The sequence below is a fragment of the Propithecus coquereli genome, unplaced genomic scaffold (genome assembly GCF_000956105.1).
Source record: "Propithecus coquereli isolate 6110/MARCELLA unplaced genomic scaffold, Pcoq_1.0 Scaffold137, whole genome shotgun sequence".
Taxonomy (NCBI): domain Eukaryota; kingdom Metazoa; phylum Chordata; class Mammalia; order Primates; family Indriidae; genus Propithecus; species Propithecus coquereli.
In genome coordinates this window covers 4,035,938-4,052,589 of record NW_012137969.1, presented here as the reverse complement: position 1 = coordinate 4,052,589, position 16,652 = coordinate 4,035,938, and the positions used below count along the sequence as shown (strand labels likewise).

The 16,652-nt window shown below is 50.5% G+C and overlaps 1 protein-coding gene across 1 annotated transcript in view; it reads right to left on the bottom strand.

The window, feature by feature from the left end:
• The window catches only part of MMD2 (monocyte to macrophage differentiation-associated 2), a 46,735-nt gene that overhangs the window by 7,143 nt on the left and 22,940 nt on the right, over nucleotides 1-16,652 (bottom strand). Inside the window, exons 2-4 of the mRNA XM_012638947.1 lie at nucleotides 12,495-12,576; nucleotides 9,598-9,758; nucleotides 6,872-6,946 (exon numbers count right to left, since the gene is read on the bottom strand). Of these exons, the coding sequence (XP_012494401.1) occupies nucleotides 6,872-6,946; nucleotides 9,598-9,758; nucleotides 12,495-12,576 (318 nt within the window). The remainder of the gene's footprint in view (nucleotides 1-6,871; nucleotides 6,947-9,597; nucleotides 9,759-12,494; nucleotides 12,577-16,652) is intronic.

Sequence of the window (16,652 nt, the reverse complement as noted above, 5' to 3'; positions counted from 1 at the left end):
AGCCCAGGAGTTTGAGGTTGCTGTGAGCTAGGCTGACACCATGGCACTCTAGCCCGGGCAACAGAGTGAGACTCTGTCTCAAAAAAAAAAAAAAAGACAGCAAACAATAACTGTGTGTGATCTGACTGCTCCACAGACCTGCCATTCCCCCACCTCGCTCCCTCTCCTCAGCCCTCCCCATCCCCTGAGATACAGCAATACTGAAATCAGGCCAATGAATAACCCTACAATGGCCTCTGAAGTGTGCAAGTGAAAGGGAGAATTGCACCTCTCTCGCTTTAAGTCAAAAGCCAGAAATGATGAAGCTAGTGAGGGAGGCATGTCAAAAGCCGAGATAGGCCGAAAGCTGGGCCTCTTGCACCAAACAGTTAGCCAAGTTGTGAATGCAAAGGAAAAGTTCTTGAAGGAAATTAAAAGTGCTCCTCCAGTGAACACACAAATGATAAGAAAAAGAAACAGCCTTACTGCTGATATGGGGAAAGTTTTAGCAATCTAGATAGAAGATCAAACCAGCCACAACATTCCCTTAAGCCAAAGCCTAACCCAGAGCCAGGCTGTCAACATCGAGGCAAGACCCTCCTCCAGCAAAAAGATCATGATTTGCTAAAGGCTCAGATGATTGTTAGCATTTTTAGCAATAAAGTATTTTTTAATTAAGGTATGTACATTGTTTTTTAAAACATAATGCTATTGGCCGGGCGTGGTGGCTCATGCCTGTAATCCTAGCACTCTGGGAGGCCGAGGCGGGCGGATCATTTGAGCTCAGGAGTTCGAGACCAGCCTGAGCAAGAGCGAGACCCCGTCTCTACTAAAAATAGAAAGAAATTATCTGGACAACTAAAAATATATATAGAAAAAATTAGCCGGGCATGGTGGCGCATGCCTGTAGTCCCAGCTACTCGGGAGGCTGAGACAGAAGGATCGCTTGAGCCCAGGAGTTTGAGGTTGCTGTGAGCTAGGCTGATGCCACGGCACTCACTCTAGCCAGGGCAACAGAGTGAGACTCTGTCTCAAAAAAAAACAAAAAAACATAATGCTATTATTGCACACTGAACAGACTACAGGATAGTGTAAATGCAACTTTTATATGTACTATGGAAACCATAAAATTCCTATGACTAGCTTTATCATGATACTCACTTTATATTGCAATGGTCTGGAACTGAACCCAGTGTACTCTCAGGTGTGCCTAGATTAAGTTTTTCTTGTTCAAATCATTTTACAGTATCTGTCTCCTGATTGTACCCTGACTAATGTATCATCCTGTGGAATATTCACAACAGGTTTTGTTTGTCTGTTTTTGAAACAGGATCTTGCTCTGTTGCCCAAACTAGAGTGCAGTGGCGTCATCATAGCTCACAGCAACCTCAAACTCCTGGGCTCAAGCGATCCTCCTGGCTCAACTTCCCAAGTATTATAGCTGGGACTACAGGTGCCTGCCACCATGCTGGTTAATTTTTTTATTTTTTGTAGAGATGCAGTCTAGCTATATTGCCCAGGGTGATTTCGAACTCCTGGCCTCAAGTGATTCTCCCACCTCGGCCTCCCAAAGTGCTGGGATTACAGGCATGAGCCACCACACTCCACCACAGCAGTTTAAAAAATATAAGGACAATCTGTTTGTACCAACATGGATAGATCTGCAAAATACATTGCTAGGTGTTGGGGGGAGGTAGGAATAACATCACTGTATTATTTGTACATATAAAGAGATACATGTAAATACATAGAAAAAGATCTGAACCCCTTCCCAAGTGGTTTTGTCTGGAAAGGGATAGTTAATGGTGGTCATGGTTGGGGAACGGGGTCCTTTAAATTTTTTCTGGAATGAATTTCTTGAAAGAGAACGTCTTATGTAAACCCTCTGCCAAAAAAAAAAAAAAAAAAAAAGTGACCTGCTAAGAGTCCAGCTGTCACTATAAAGAAGTTAAGTAATACTGAAAAGTTTAAAGGTAAAAAAAAGTAATAACCCATTTCATTACCCAAAATAATCAGTGAACATCATTCTAGATTTCCTTCCAAGCAGATCAAAAAATAGGCCAATGAGAGGGAAGACGGGCATAAAATGGGACGAGGGCAAGGGTAGAGGGATGGATGGGACAGGATGGCACGAAGGGAAGGCAGAAACAGTGAGAAACAAATTATACATGCCATTTTTAATTAAAAGTATGGCATTAATTTTAACTTGACTTTAACAGAAGAAAATGAACCCAAAAAATTTTTCTGCTGATCTTCAAATGTTTCTTCCCCATAAAATTCACTCCGACTCTAAAGAAGATAAATTATGTAAAACACAAGGAGGTTGGATATTTTTAATGACATGTTTCTACTGTCAACACTATCAATTGACTCCCCGCTGTGAAAGACGTCTAGACCATCGGCTGCCTTTCCTCCGCCAACCACCTGATTTGTCTGAGATCCTGTTGGTTTCGCATTCCCAAAGCCTGTAATATTCAAATTCTGTTCTATTAATACAACCACAAGTCACACGACTGTTCAACAATGGTTCATTTTGTTAATGGAATCAATATTCACTACCATTCTTAAGTTTGTTTTTTTTTTTTGAATCTCTTAATTGGCTAGATTTTTGTTGTCAAACTAGTTTTTTTCAAAAATTCCTAATGGGTACTTTGGACTTCTTTCATTTATGAGAATGGTTGTCTATTGCTCTTACACACGCACGGTAACCACACCACATAGTTTACTCTGGAGTCCACCCGTGGAAACATGTAGAATGTCTTCACTGTGTGTCAGCATTAAATATCGCTATGGCCAAGTCCTGAGACCAATCTGATTTTTCCCCTTGGTAAGGGATTTGTTTTTTTCAGTCTCAATGCCTGAAGAATTTGTCCGTCTGTCTTTCATTTCTATTAGCTTCTCTCTGATTGCTTTACTGTCCAGCTTTTTAAGAATATGTGTTTTCTCTCAAGCCCTCCCTCTAGGCTGGTATTGATTTTCAGTAGTTTCAATGCCCTTCTTTGCTAAGTTGAATTTATTAATTCATTCCATCATGTCGTGGCTTCGTTCTTCAATGTGTTTCTTTAGGTCACCGTTCTCATTCCAGTCGGTTGTTTTATCATCTCGTCTTTGTGCTCTTGTTTCATTACATTCGTTATATTCATTACATTCGTTGTTAATGGGCTTGAAGTCACTGCAGGCAGCGGGGCCGGCACTGAGAAGTAAAGGGGGAGCACAGAGGAGAGCGAGGACCAGTGGGACCTGCCTCCACCTGCCACTCCCACCAACCTCAATGACACAGGAGGATGATGTAGGTGACCAGCAGAAGAAGCTGGGAACTGCATGTGTGTTTGTCCCAAGGCCCAGAGAAGCCGAAGGAGGCGATCCCAGGCCACCGAGGAGCCCAGAGCTTAAGGACAAGGGGTGTAAGCAACAGCCCCAGGCACTGCACACCCTCAAGCACTGCTTTGCCTCCACCTTCCTGCCCAGGACCACACAGGGAAGGGAATGCCAAGAACTGTGGCTCCAGCTTAGTGAAGCCAACATGGTCCAAAGCCACCACGGCTAAGCAGCTCAGCCTGCGACCCGGAGCCAACCCACTGCTCTCCTCATCTCACACTTTCCCAAGGAGCCTTCTCCAACATGCCCAGTCAGCAGAGCAAGATCAGGACACCCTGTGCAGGTGCCGGGCCACTGGCAGAACCCCCAGGAGGGCTGGGGCAGGGGGTAAGGTGGGTGAGGATGCCCCCAAGGCTGCTCCATGCGGCTCCAGAACTTTCCAACTCTTTCCAAACTGCTGGCACGGGCCCATGTCTTCTTCCTGGTCCAGCAGCTGGTAGCGATATTTCTTTCACCATCCTCAATATTTAGAAGTATCATTTGCTTGTTTTCTTGAGCATCGGGGAGGAAGATTCTGTGCCACGCTTGATTCTGCCGCTACTTCCTTCACCCGTGACCCAGTTCTGCCTCGTCCATCACGCGAAGACGTATGTGTGGACATCACACCCTGACCTTGCTTCCCCTCACTACAGCTGGGGGGACGGTTACCACTGTCTCCGTTTTACAGGTCGGGAAATCGAGGCTCTGAGAGACTCCGTAATTTGCCCAAGGGCACGTGGCTAGGACGAAGGTGATCCAGGACCAGAACTTGGTGCTGTCTGGCTCTACAATCCATTCTCTCTCTATAATGCCACACCAGAGCCTTCCAGTCTTCTTCTAGTCATCCAACACCCTTTCCTCAAATGAGGAGTTTAGGCGGGAATCTTATATGTAAGCCCAAACTGTAAAAAACAAAAAACCAAGTGGGGTTTCTCTGATTGAAGAAGGGAGGGGGAAGCCCAGCGTCATTCACGCCCCCAGCCCCTCCGAGGTCTTCTGGGGACCTCCAGGGCTCTGCAGAAAACAGCTTGGGAAAACCAGAGCAGTACAAGGAACAATACCCACCAAGTAATCCGACACCACCTGGTCCATGTCCCCTCTCACCGGGCACCCAGGTGTCTAGCCAGAACATCGGTCACCACCCAAGCTACTCTGTCCCTCTCACCCGCCACATCCATGCAGTCCCTGAGTGCTACAGATTCACCCCCGCCAGGCAGCTCTCAGGCCAGGGCACCTGACACCTGTGCCCTCCTCCACGGCGCTAACCACGACCGTGTGAGCACTGCGCCCGCCAACATCTGTGTCCCCCGTGAGAGCACAAGGTCCACAGGAGAGGGAGCCGGTGCTTTTGTTTGCAGCGCTACCCTCAGATGCCAGCACAGGGCCCCGTACGGAGTGGTGCTCAGTGAATCACAGCCAGGGGCCGAGAACAGACACTCAGGTATTACATCAGCACGGGGAGGACAGTCAGAGGGTTGTACTAGAAATCTATGGCTCAGCTGCCACCGCTGAGCACAAAACTTAGCTTGACTCTTCTCGGCAACAACCAAAAAGACACCAGGTGGTGCCCAGAGACAGCTCAGGGCCGACAAGAAGCCACCACATGGACTGAGCTCCCTCCAGGGCTTCTGGCTTCTCTTGCCTTCGGCTCTTGCACCCTCGAGTGGCCTCCCATCAGCCACTGGCTTCCAGGGTAGCAGCAGGTCCCGCTGTCTCTAAGTCCGGCTGTGCACGGGGCTCACATCCAGCGACCTCTCCGGCAGACCACGGCAGGGCTGCCCACTCCCAACAGTTATTGACGTGCCAGGGAAAACCACCCCGGGAACTCCAGCTTCCCCTCTTTCCTCCTCTTTCCCCCTCAGACTTTCCCCCTGAATATCTTTTTAACCCTTCCAACCCCTCCATGGCAGCTGTGGCGGTCCGGCCACCGCCATGCATCCCTAGGCACCTGCACAGCCTCTCCGCTCCCAAGTCAGCCACTCATCAGTCCAAAAACTAAAACACACCGATGCCCTAACTCAAACCCCTCCAGCCACTCCTAAGCACAGACGCAACAGAAATGTGTACTTCTGTACCTGCACACAGGTACCAGTGTGTGCAGAGGGCCATTCCCCACAGCCACCGCGCCCTGGAAACTCTGCAAACGTGTCCCGACAGGAGAATGGCACAGTCACTCCCGATGCTGTACCACACACAGTGCGGAGGAATCACCAGACGTAAGGATGCGGAAGAGAAGCAAGATGCATTGATTCTGTTAACACAAAGCGCAGCATCAGGCAAAACTACTAAGAGTCTATGACCACGGAAGTCAGGACTGCAGCCATCCTTGGGGGGTAGTGGCCGGAGAGGGGCTATGAGGCTTCTGGGGGCTGGTCATGCTCTGTTTCTTCCCCTGGATCCTGGCTGCAGTTTAGAAATTCATCCAGATACACACTTATGACTTACACATTCTCCTTTTAAATTACACATCAATAAAATGTTTTTAAAAAGCAACAGCCTTCATATATACGAACAAACCCCATTTATGAGGGGATATAATAAAAGAGCATACTCCTTTTATGACGGCCGAAGATAGAAATCACCCTGGCAAAAATGTAGCAACAAATCTTGCTGTGGCTGCCACGCCTCAGAGGCCAACGTGCAGATGCCGGGAGTGGCATACCTCCTCCAGGCAGCCCTCCTACAGCTCCCCTGCAGCCAAGCACCTCCTCTGAGCTGTCACGGCCGTGTGTGCACAGGCCTGTCTCACTGTGCCGTCAATGACCTGTCACTTGCTCGAGTTGAAACTGGAACAAATCTTGGTGGAGGGGGATTTGGCAACACTTAGCCAGATTACCAGCGCCCACCCCCTGCGATCCAGAAAGTCCCATTCTAGGAATTTATTCCACAAACACCGGGCTCGACCATGTGAAGCTGCTGTTCCTGCAGGACAAAACAGGACGGCTATCGGCAAGTTCACGGGATTCTAGCCAATGAATGATGTGCAAAGAGACTCGCTGCAGCATGGTTTGCCATAGCCAAGGAACGGAATGTCTCAACATCACAGAGATCCATGAACAGGGGAATAGTATGCAGCTATTAAAAAAGAATGAGGAAATCTTCAAAGTATTCATATGGAAAAATGTCCCCAGCTACAGTACTAAGAGAACAAAAGCAAACTGCAGAACAGTTTGTATAGTATCCTTCCTTTTGTATTAGATGTGGGAGGGAAGTATAAATATATACTTGTAAATATAAAACGTAGGTATATATGTATTATACATAGGTACACAGTATAATGCATATTTATACATGTGTATGTATACATGTGCACATATACATACACATTTGTCTTTTACGCATAGAACAGCTCTAGAAGGATATGCAAAAAACTGCTAATAAGCAGTTGCTTCCAGGAAGGAGATTGGGGTGGAGGGAGTCTTTTTGCAGATACTCTTCTGTGCCAAGTCAACACATCACTGAGCCAAATAGAAAGATAATTCAACGAAAGAAGAGACGAAAGCCACGCCTGCGCCGGGCGGCAGGAGGTACTCACCAGGGTGCGTAGGAGGCCGCTATGAAGAAATAGATGACCATCCGGTCGAACATGTGCAGGCAGTGCTCCACCATCCTGGGGCGGGCAGAGAGGCACGGTCACTGCCCCCGGGCCACAGGGAAAGGCCAGCGGGGCTGTGCCCTGGGAAGGGAGGGAGCTGGGCTCAGGCTGACTCGCCTCTACCCAGCCAGGACCCCCTGGGCCTCTGTCTCCTGGTGTGTGAGTGACCAGAGAGGTTTTCAAAGCAGGCTCTTCATTAGCCTAGGGGCCATATGGAGATGCACACACCGGTCCACCCAGGGACTTGCACCCCCTGGAGAATAAGAATCTGGAGTCCCCTCCCCTCCTCTAACCAGAACAATGCTGAATTTCTGTTTTATATACTGGGCTTTGCTGAAAGTTTCAAATGAAGAAAGAATTCAGTGGCTTAAAAAAGGGGCCAAGAACTACTAAATGGCGCCCCCTGAAGATTCCCTGGGTTCCAACATCCCATGTCAGAAGAGCTTAGTGGTTTGGATGCAGGCTCTGGAGCCAGAAGGCATGGGTTTGAATCCCAGCTCTAGGCTTCAAGACTACACAACCTCAAACAAGCGACTCGCCCTCTCTGGGTCTCAGCTTTCTCCCTACTCAGCAGGGAAGACACAGCCTCCTGGTCACAGCCGCTGTGAGGATTCAGCTAGTTAATACTCAGCATAGCATGTAACAAGAAGTGCTCAATAAATGTGAGCTATTTTTACTACGACCTCACCCTCGATACAGAGTGGTGCCCTGCCCCCGGCATTCAACCCTGCATAGTCCCTGCCCACGACAAATGGGCAAACTCAGGAACCAACAGGATATTGCTGAAATGATGGTGAGCGGGTTGATGATGTAAACGGGTTCTGTGGCTAGATCATAAAAGATATTACAGCTTCTGCCTGTCCTCTTGGATCACAAACTCTGGGGGAAACAAGCCCCCGGGAGGCTGTGGAGAGGTCCCTGTGGGGAAGAACTGAGTGTCCCCAAACTCCCAGCACCAGCTTGCCAGCCCTGTAAGGGACCTGCCTTGGAAGTGGACGCTCCAGCCCCAGTCGAGCCTGCAGATGACAACAGCCCCAGCCCACATCTGACATCAGGAGAGACCCTGGACCAGAGCCACCCGGCTAAGCTCCCAAATCCCTGATGCTCCGAGGCTTTGAGAGATAATAAATGCTTCTGGTTATGTTAAGCCACTATGCTTTAGGCTACTTTGTCACACAGCAATAGGTAACTAACACAAACTATGATTCTGACTAGCAAACAGCAGCCATGAACACACTTGCCCAGTGAGTCTACGTATGGTCCAGCTGCATGTCCTCCTAGAATCAAAACAATAACAACAGCTCCCACACGCAGGGCACGTACTGTCATCGGAGCATTGTTCTAAGCTCTTCATGAGCATTAACTCTTTGATCCTACCAATAACATAGGCAGCATTATTTTCATCCGCCATGACACAGACGGGGACACTAAGGCTCAGCACAGTCACACCACTGGGCCCTAAAACCAATGACTGGTGTCTCTATAAGAGAAAAGAGAGGGAGATGTAGACACAGAGACCCACAGGGAGGAAGGCCACGTGAAGACAGAGGCCCAGATTGGAGTGACGCGGCCACAAGCCACGAAAGGCCAGGAGCCACCTGAAGCTGGAAGAGCCAGCAAGGACCCTCCCCTGGAGCCTTTGGAGGGAGCGTGGCGCTTCAGACACCTCGATCTCACACTTCTGGGCTCCGGAATCATGAGAGAACACACTTGTGTTGTTTAAGCCACCTGGGTTGTTACGTGTTATGGCAGCCTCAGGAAACTCATCCTGTGGGGCTCAAGAAGGACCAGGGACAGGACAAGAATGTGGACAAGACAGGGTGGCACATGGCTTTATGGGGGGCTAGAGTCCTGGAACCAGCTCTGGTTTGGACATGACCAGCGATGCAATCTCGAGCGAGGCTTTCCAACCTCAGCAGTGACATCTGTAAGACAGAGACGCTACAAGCTACCATGTGGACGAGCCTTGAGGACGTTACGTGACGTGAAATGAGCCAGACACAAAAGGAGAAACGCTGTGTGACTCCACTTACATGAGGTCTCCAGAGCTGTCGCATCCACAGAGACAGAAAGCAGAATGGAGGGTGCCACGGCTGGGAAAGGGGAACGGGGAGCTGTTGTTTGATGGGGACGGAGTTTCAGTTTGGGAAGATGACAAGGTCTGGAGGTGGATGGTGGTGATGGTGGCACAATGATGTCACTGTGCTTTAAGCCACTGAATTATACGCTTAAAAAGGGTTGATGGTACATTTTATGTTGATGCTATGTTTATTTTACCACAATTTAAAAAAATAAATCACATAAAAATTTTAAGAATTGGGGATTCTAATGCCTGCATTGCAAACTTATTGAGAAGACTAAGGAATAGCACCTGTAGGGTGCCGGCAACCAACCAGATGCCCAGGGGGGCGATTACCGTGCCCTGTGGCCGGGGGGCTTGCTCTCTCAGTCCTCTTGGAGGTGAGCCGTGAACTCCCACAGGTGAGTGGTCTGCCCAGGGTGCCCGATCCCAGCCTGCCCCATGGCCCATGGGTCACCCCACCCTCGGCCCCTCCTGGCTCAGCTGAGCCATCCCCAGGCAGACTCAGGCAGACTTCACCCCTCGGGCCACGTGGGGCCCCCGCCCGGCGTGCATCCCCCCACCCCCGGGGCTGCACAGGAAGCACCTGAGGTGGCTCTTCTTCCAGGAGATGGTGTGGAACACGGTGGACACCACAAAGAGCCCACAGAGGCCGAGGCCGTAGATCCAGGCAGAAATGGTCTCCCAGTCGTCGTCCGACAGGAAGTAGAGGTTAGAGCTGCCGAGGATGCTGGGAATGATCCAGAACTGCAGGCGGGAGCGGGGCAGGTGCTGCAGCGCCTGGGGCACGGAGCCCCTGACCACCCTGAGCACACCCCTCCCCTCCCTCCAGCCAAGCTGCCCACTGTGGTGGCCAGCGGGGCAGCCACGAGGCCTTTGAAATGTGGCCAGTCCACAGAAGATGGAATTATTTTATTTCATTTCCTTTTAATGGATTCCAGCATAAATTTCAATAGCCACAAGGGCCAGTGGCTGCCAACGTGGACAATACAGGCCTAGATCTTTGACTAGACACTGAGAGGGGCCCACGCACCGAACGGTTAAGGACCACGTCCCGGGGGCAGCCAGCTCCCTTCCGCCCAGCCCCACTCTGAGCCAACACACAGAGGAGTGTGACATGCCACACACCACATACCAACATCACTGATGTCCCTGAGCTGCCCTACACAGAGCAGCCTGAAGGCAGAGCCCGGCCAGAACAGTACAAGGTTCACCTTGTAAACGAGTTTAAGTAGCACATGACCCGTCATGGTCGGCTGTAGAGAATGGAAGTGCCAAATCCTCTGCCTCTGCTAGTATACGATCTGGCCCTGCTCAGTCCTCCAACTGTGCCCCTCCCCACTCTCCCTCCAGCTCCGCCCCTGGGTCACCACACTCTGACCTTACTGGCCTTTGTCCAGTTGTTCCCACATGACAAACTCTTTCCTGTCTAAGGGCCTTTGCACATGCTGTTCCCTCTTGCTGGACATGCTGTTCCCTCCACTCTTCAGGCTGGCTCCTGGTGATCCTTCAGGAGTCGGTTAAAATATCACTCTGGGGCCAGACGCAGTGGCTCACATCTACAATCCTTGCACTCTGGGAGGCTGACGCGAGAGGATACCTTGAGCTCAGGAGTTCGAGACCAGCCTGAGCAAGAGCAAGACCCCATCTCTACAAAAAACCAGAAAAATTTAGCCGGGTGTAGTGGTAGCACCTGTAGTCCCAGCTACTCAGGAGGCTGAGGCAGGAGGATCGCTTGAGCCCAGGAGTTTGAAGTTTCAGTGAGCTGTGACAACACCACTGCACTCTAGCCTGGGGTGACAGAGTGAGACCCTGTCTCAAAAAAAAAAAATCCCTCTGGCAGAAGCACCTTCTCTGTCCTCCCTATCTGACTAGGTCCCTCCTGTTATCTCCTCTTGGGACACCCTGTGCCTTCTCTCCACAGCAGTCCCCACAACCTATATCACAGTTTTACTCATTCGTCGTCTGCCCATGCGACGTGAGCTGCACAGGTTAGCAGTCCACAGTGGGCACTTAACAATATACACTGCAGGAAGGAAGGAAGGCAGCAAAAGCCTAAAGAGAAGGAGGCACATGGGGATCCAGCCCAACCATGTGCACCTGCCAGGATTCCCTGAAAAGAAATCTATCTGCAAAACCAGCCCGAGTAGTTTGCAAAAGAAGGCACCCTGCCAGCCAGGAAGCATGGACCAGGCAGGGATGGAGGGGGAAGAGCCCACAGCGGCATACCAAGCAGAAGGGACAGCTCCTTAATAAAAGGCCATCAGCCACCCACGCGTACATCTGCGCACGGCGGACTGTACAGCAACAGGCAAGACAGGAGCGCTGACAAAGGGGGTGGAACCGCAAACTTTTAAAAATTACTTTCATCAATCTTACATCACCTTAAAAAATGAACAGCATCTATCTCATGCAACTTCATAATTTGGGGACATAGTTCTCATTAGGCTGTAGACCATGATTATGTTTTGTCCTGATTTTTAAAAATTTTTCCTTTTTTTTTTCCTCTTTTTTTGAGACAGGGTCTCACTCTGTCACCCAGGCTTGAGTGCAGTGATGAGATCATAGCTCACTGCAGCCTCCAACTCCTTGGCTCAGGCAATCCTCCCACCTCAGCCTCCCGAGTAGCTGGGAGCACACGCACACTCCACCATGCCCAGTTAATTTTTAAAATTTTTGTAGAGACAGGGTCTCACTATGTTGCCCTGGCTGGTCTTTAACTCCTGGTCTCAAGCAATCCTCTCACCTTGGCCTCCCAGAGCGCTGGGATCACAGGTGTGAGCCACTGCGCCTGAGACTAGAGATTCGGTTTAAACTCACATCTGCATCACCAAGGTCTGGAGCAGCATCCGGCGCCTTGAGGGTACCCAGGAGCTGTTCGCTGAGTGAATGAGCGATGGACTGGTACCTTCCAGTTTAGCATAACGCAGCGCAGTGGGGGCTGCTGTAGCTGGGGGATGGGGGAGTGGGATCAGAGCCTCCCGGTGTCTGGGCAGATGGGAAGGCTTTGGGGGACATTTCAGCAAGGGCACATATGAGGGAAAGGCTTCCCCAGGCAATGCTGGGGTGGAGACAGTGCGTATTCCAGGCAGAGAAAACCACATGTGCAAAGGCACAGAGTCGTGCCTTTTATTTAGGAAACAGCGAGTGGTTCAAGTGCTGGAACCTGGGGGCAAGAGCGTGGATGCAGGCAGTGGGTGCACAGACGGGCTCAGACCTGGCCAGGAGCTTACTAGAGTGACCAGATGCTTCACTACGTACTAGGGAGCCACGGAAGGTTCTTGAGCATGCTCAGCACCACAGTCCAACTTACCCAATGACCTTCCCTCAGGATCCCACTCACTCTTCTGAAGACCCCAGGAGACCTAAGGAACAGGCCACTCAGGACAGGCTGAATTTCTCTACAGGCGAAGACGCTGCCTTCCCCACCCCCACCTGGAAGTGTCCCCATCTCAGCCCTCAGCCCCCCAAGAGCCGACTCACAGCGTGGGTGGCACAGTTGGCCGCATGTTCGTACTCCGTGGGCTGGTACCTCTTGTGGGCAGGGACGCGGTGGTTCATGAACCTGGAACGAGAGGCAGAATTCCGGAAGCTCAGCTGGGGAAGCAGCTCCACTCGAAGTTCCCAGGAGGCCTGAAGATCTGCCTGCTCCTGGTGGGAAAAGAAGAGTCCTCCCTTCCTCTGCCCCGTCTCCCCCCCAACCTCCCTCTCTTTCTGATTATTAAATGTTTTTGGACTATTCAATACTTCATGCCTAATCCCACTGTGGTGTTTGTTACAAAACTTTACCAAACACTGGGATGTGGCATTCTCTTCGTGTTCTATTTTGTACTTTCTCGAAGTATAACTTATATGATGAATTTTTCCATCCGCATACACACAGCTGCTCCCCAGAAAGTGCCCTCTGCCCCCGCCCCCGTGGGTACCTTGCCCCAGAGGAAACACCCTCTGGCGTTGTCACTGGGACTTAGTTCCTGCCTGTCCTTGAACTTGCTATCAGTGAACCCAAACAGCACACGCGGTTTCCTGTCCAGCTTGTTTTGCTCACTGTGATTTTTGCGACATTCGTTCATGCTGTTGGATACAGCAATCGGTTGTTTTCACAGTCAAATAGTACTCTCCACTGCGAATACGAACACACCACGCACGAGTTCTCCAGCCCACTGCGGGCGGACACTCCTGAGTGGGGCTGTGATGTGTAACTCCACTCAGGAACATTCTGTGCACATCCTTTGGCGAACATCTGCACTCATTTCCGCTGGGCTCAGATCCACACATGGAATTGCTAGGTGACTTTATCTTAAAAATAAACATTCCTGGGCTGGGCGCGTTGGCTCACGCCTGTAATCCTAGCTCTCTGGGAGGCCGAGGCGGGTGGATTGTTTGAGGTCAGGAGTTCGAAACCAGCCTGAGCAAGAGCGAGACCCCGTCTCTACTAAAATTAGAAAGAAATTAATTGGACAACTAAAAATATATAGAAAAAATTAGCCGGGCATGGTGGCACATGCCTGTAGTCCCAGCTACTTGGGAGGCTGAGGCAGGAGGATCGCTTGAGCCCAGGAGTTTGAGGTTGCTGTGAGCTAGGATGACTCCACGGCACTCTAGCCCGGGCAACACAGTGAGACTCTGTCTCAAAAATAAATAAATAAATAAAACATAAAAAAATAAACATTCCTGATGTTTTGGTGTCTTTGGGGAATTTTGAAGGATCGCCTGTTTGCTCCTCACTGGAGCACCATGTGGAGCTATTTCCCCATATCACAGATGGAAAAGCAACGGGACAGGAAGGTCAAGAAATGAGATGACCAGGCGACACAGGCCTCCAACCAGCCCTGGTTGACTCCAAAACCTGGCTCTGCCGTGATGTGACCCTGTGCAGGGGGCTGTGACTTGGGCTGGGAAGTCGAGCAATGGTTGGTCGGGTGGGGACGAGGCATCCAGAGCTGGCGGTAGGGTCCGCACACAGCGGCTCCCAGGCCAGCGGGCAGGACCAGCTCCCAGGCTCAGGACCGGGTGAGTGGACAGTTCCCCGGACTTGCCAAGCGTGCTCTGCAAGGAGGAGTTGAACACCACTAAAGCACACCAAAGACTTGTCCCCCAAGATCCCAATTATTGCTCTGTAGACACCCCCAAAATAAGGAATGAATGTATGGCTCAGAACAAAGGACTCAATGCAATATGGTTCACTGAGCATTGACTGAGCACCTTCTGTTTGCTGGCTCCACGCTAAGTACAGTTCATAGAGCATTTATGGAACACCTTCTGTGTGCTGGCTCTATGCTAGGACAGCTCATGGAGCATTTATGGTGCACCCTATGTGTGCCAGTTTCATGCACGCTGGTGTGGGCAGGGCAGGAGCTAAGGCTGGGGGAAGAGAGGTTCTGCCCAGCACTGACACTGTGACTTGCCCTGGCACTGCTGGGCTCTGCCTTTCCTATGCTGGCCCCCTTGGCACCTGGGTGAGCCCAGGGATCCACGCCAGGTCCCCCCACCGCCGCCACCCAACTGCTCTGACACCTGCTCTCTGCCTGCATCCTGCGTCCACTCATGGTCATGTGATTCTGTGGTCAAGTGACTCCCAGGCCAGGGGCATGCTAAGCCCATTAGACAGATGAGAAAAACTAAGACCTCCCTCAGGGCCAGGTATCCGAGCCATGCCAGACAGACACCAGTGCTCCATCCCCCATGGCCAGGCACCCTTGCAGGGGCAGATTAAAAACTGGGATTCTGGTCACAGAGAAAACGGAGGATCCACCCCTGGAGATGGAGACCCCAGCAAAGCCTCCCTAGGAATCCAGAACAGCCCATTAGCCCACCCTTCTCATGGGTGGCCCAGGACATTGTCAGTGGGCGAGACTGGCTTATTAAATAATAAGTAATAACAACAAAAATAGTGTTATGGGCTGAACCATGTCCTCCCAGAACCCATATGTTGAAGTCTTTTTTTTTTTTTTATTTCTTTTTTTTTATTTCTGCATATTGTGGAGGTTATATGTTGAAGTCTTAATTCCTCGTTCCTCAGAACGTGACCTTGTTTGACAACCAGACTGTTGCAGATGTAATTAATTAAGATGAGGTCACGCTGGAGTAGGATGGATTCCTGAGCCAACATGCCCAGGGTCCTGATAGAAACACGAGAGACATATAGAGGAGAATGTCGCGTGAGGACAGGGACACACAAGGAGAAGACGGCCGTGTGACGGCACGGCAGAGACTAGAGTAATGCACCTACAAGCCTGGGGGCACCAGGGTGGCTGGCAGCCACCACACTCCAGGAGAGAGGCACAGAAGAGATCTCCCACCCCCAGAGCCTCCAAAGAACAGCTCTGCCCACACCTTGATGTCGGACTTCTGGCTCCAGAACTGGGAGAGAATAAGTATCTGTTGTTTTAAGGCACCGAGTGTGTGGCAATCTGCGACTGCAGCCCTAGGACACTGACACCGGTACACACAGTGTTAACTTTCATGGACTCTGCCCAGAAGCCTCCAGGGGGCTGTGAAAATTTACACTCCCACCACCCAGGCTTGGGGGCCGGCGGCCACCTGCAACAGGATGAAGGGACGCAGCTAGCACCTTTCCCCCAGGTGGGAAACCTCCGAGGTGGGAAACCAAGTCTCCACCTGCGGAGTTCTCCTCCTCTGCCTGTCAGCAGGTGTGGCCTGGCGGCCCCATCTTCCCTGCTCCTTTATCAAACGCCAGCAGGCCACTAAGAGTGCCAGCCATGTGGGGTCCAAGGGTGATGTCACGGTTGCCATGGCGACCTGGGACAGGCAGTTATTTATTTATTTCTGGGCTCCACAAGACCTCCCTTGTCCCTCAGTCACACTGCCACCACTGAATGCTGGCAGGGAAGACAGGGAGGCCCAGAGACAGGGCCTGTGGGCAATCGCCCAAGGAACTGAGTTCCCACCACCCCGAGGACCCAAGAACTTCCCCTTTAACCCCTTGTGGCCTAATTCCTTTCTTCATAAACTCTAGTAGAACATTTTAAGAAGACGGTGAATTCATTTTTTTTAATTTATGGTTTAATTTGCATACAGTAAAATTTCCTTTTTTTGGCTATAGCTTTACAAGTGTTTACAAATGGATAGAGTCCTATAACCACCACCACAATCAAGACAAATAACAGTCCGTCATCCCCCCAAAATTCCCTCCTACCCCTGTGTACCCGACACCCCTGCCCAGCCCCAACCCGGCAACCACTGCTCTGCTCTCTGCCACTACGGCTTTGCCTTTTCCAGAATGTCATGGAAAGGGAGGCATACAGTAGCCGCACAGCCTTTTTATTCTGATGTTTAAAGAGAATTTTTATTGTATAAAGTCCAAGTGCATTTTTAGGTGAAAAAAAAAAAACCCTGTGCTTTGAGGCTTTGAATGCCAAGCAGGGATTTACTTATTTTCTATTAAAATGTATCTAAGACAAACTTGTTTATTTTATTTATTTATTTATTTATTTATTTTTGCTTTTTGCTTTTTTTTTTAGAGACAGGGTCACTCTGTTGCCTGGGCTAGAGTGCAGTGGCCCCTTCGTAGCTCACTGCAGCCTCAAACTCCTGGGCTCAAGGGATCCTCCTGCCTCAGCCTCCCAAGTAGTTGGGACTACAGGTGGCATCTCCACACCTGGCTAACTTTTTAATTTT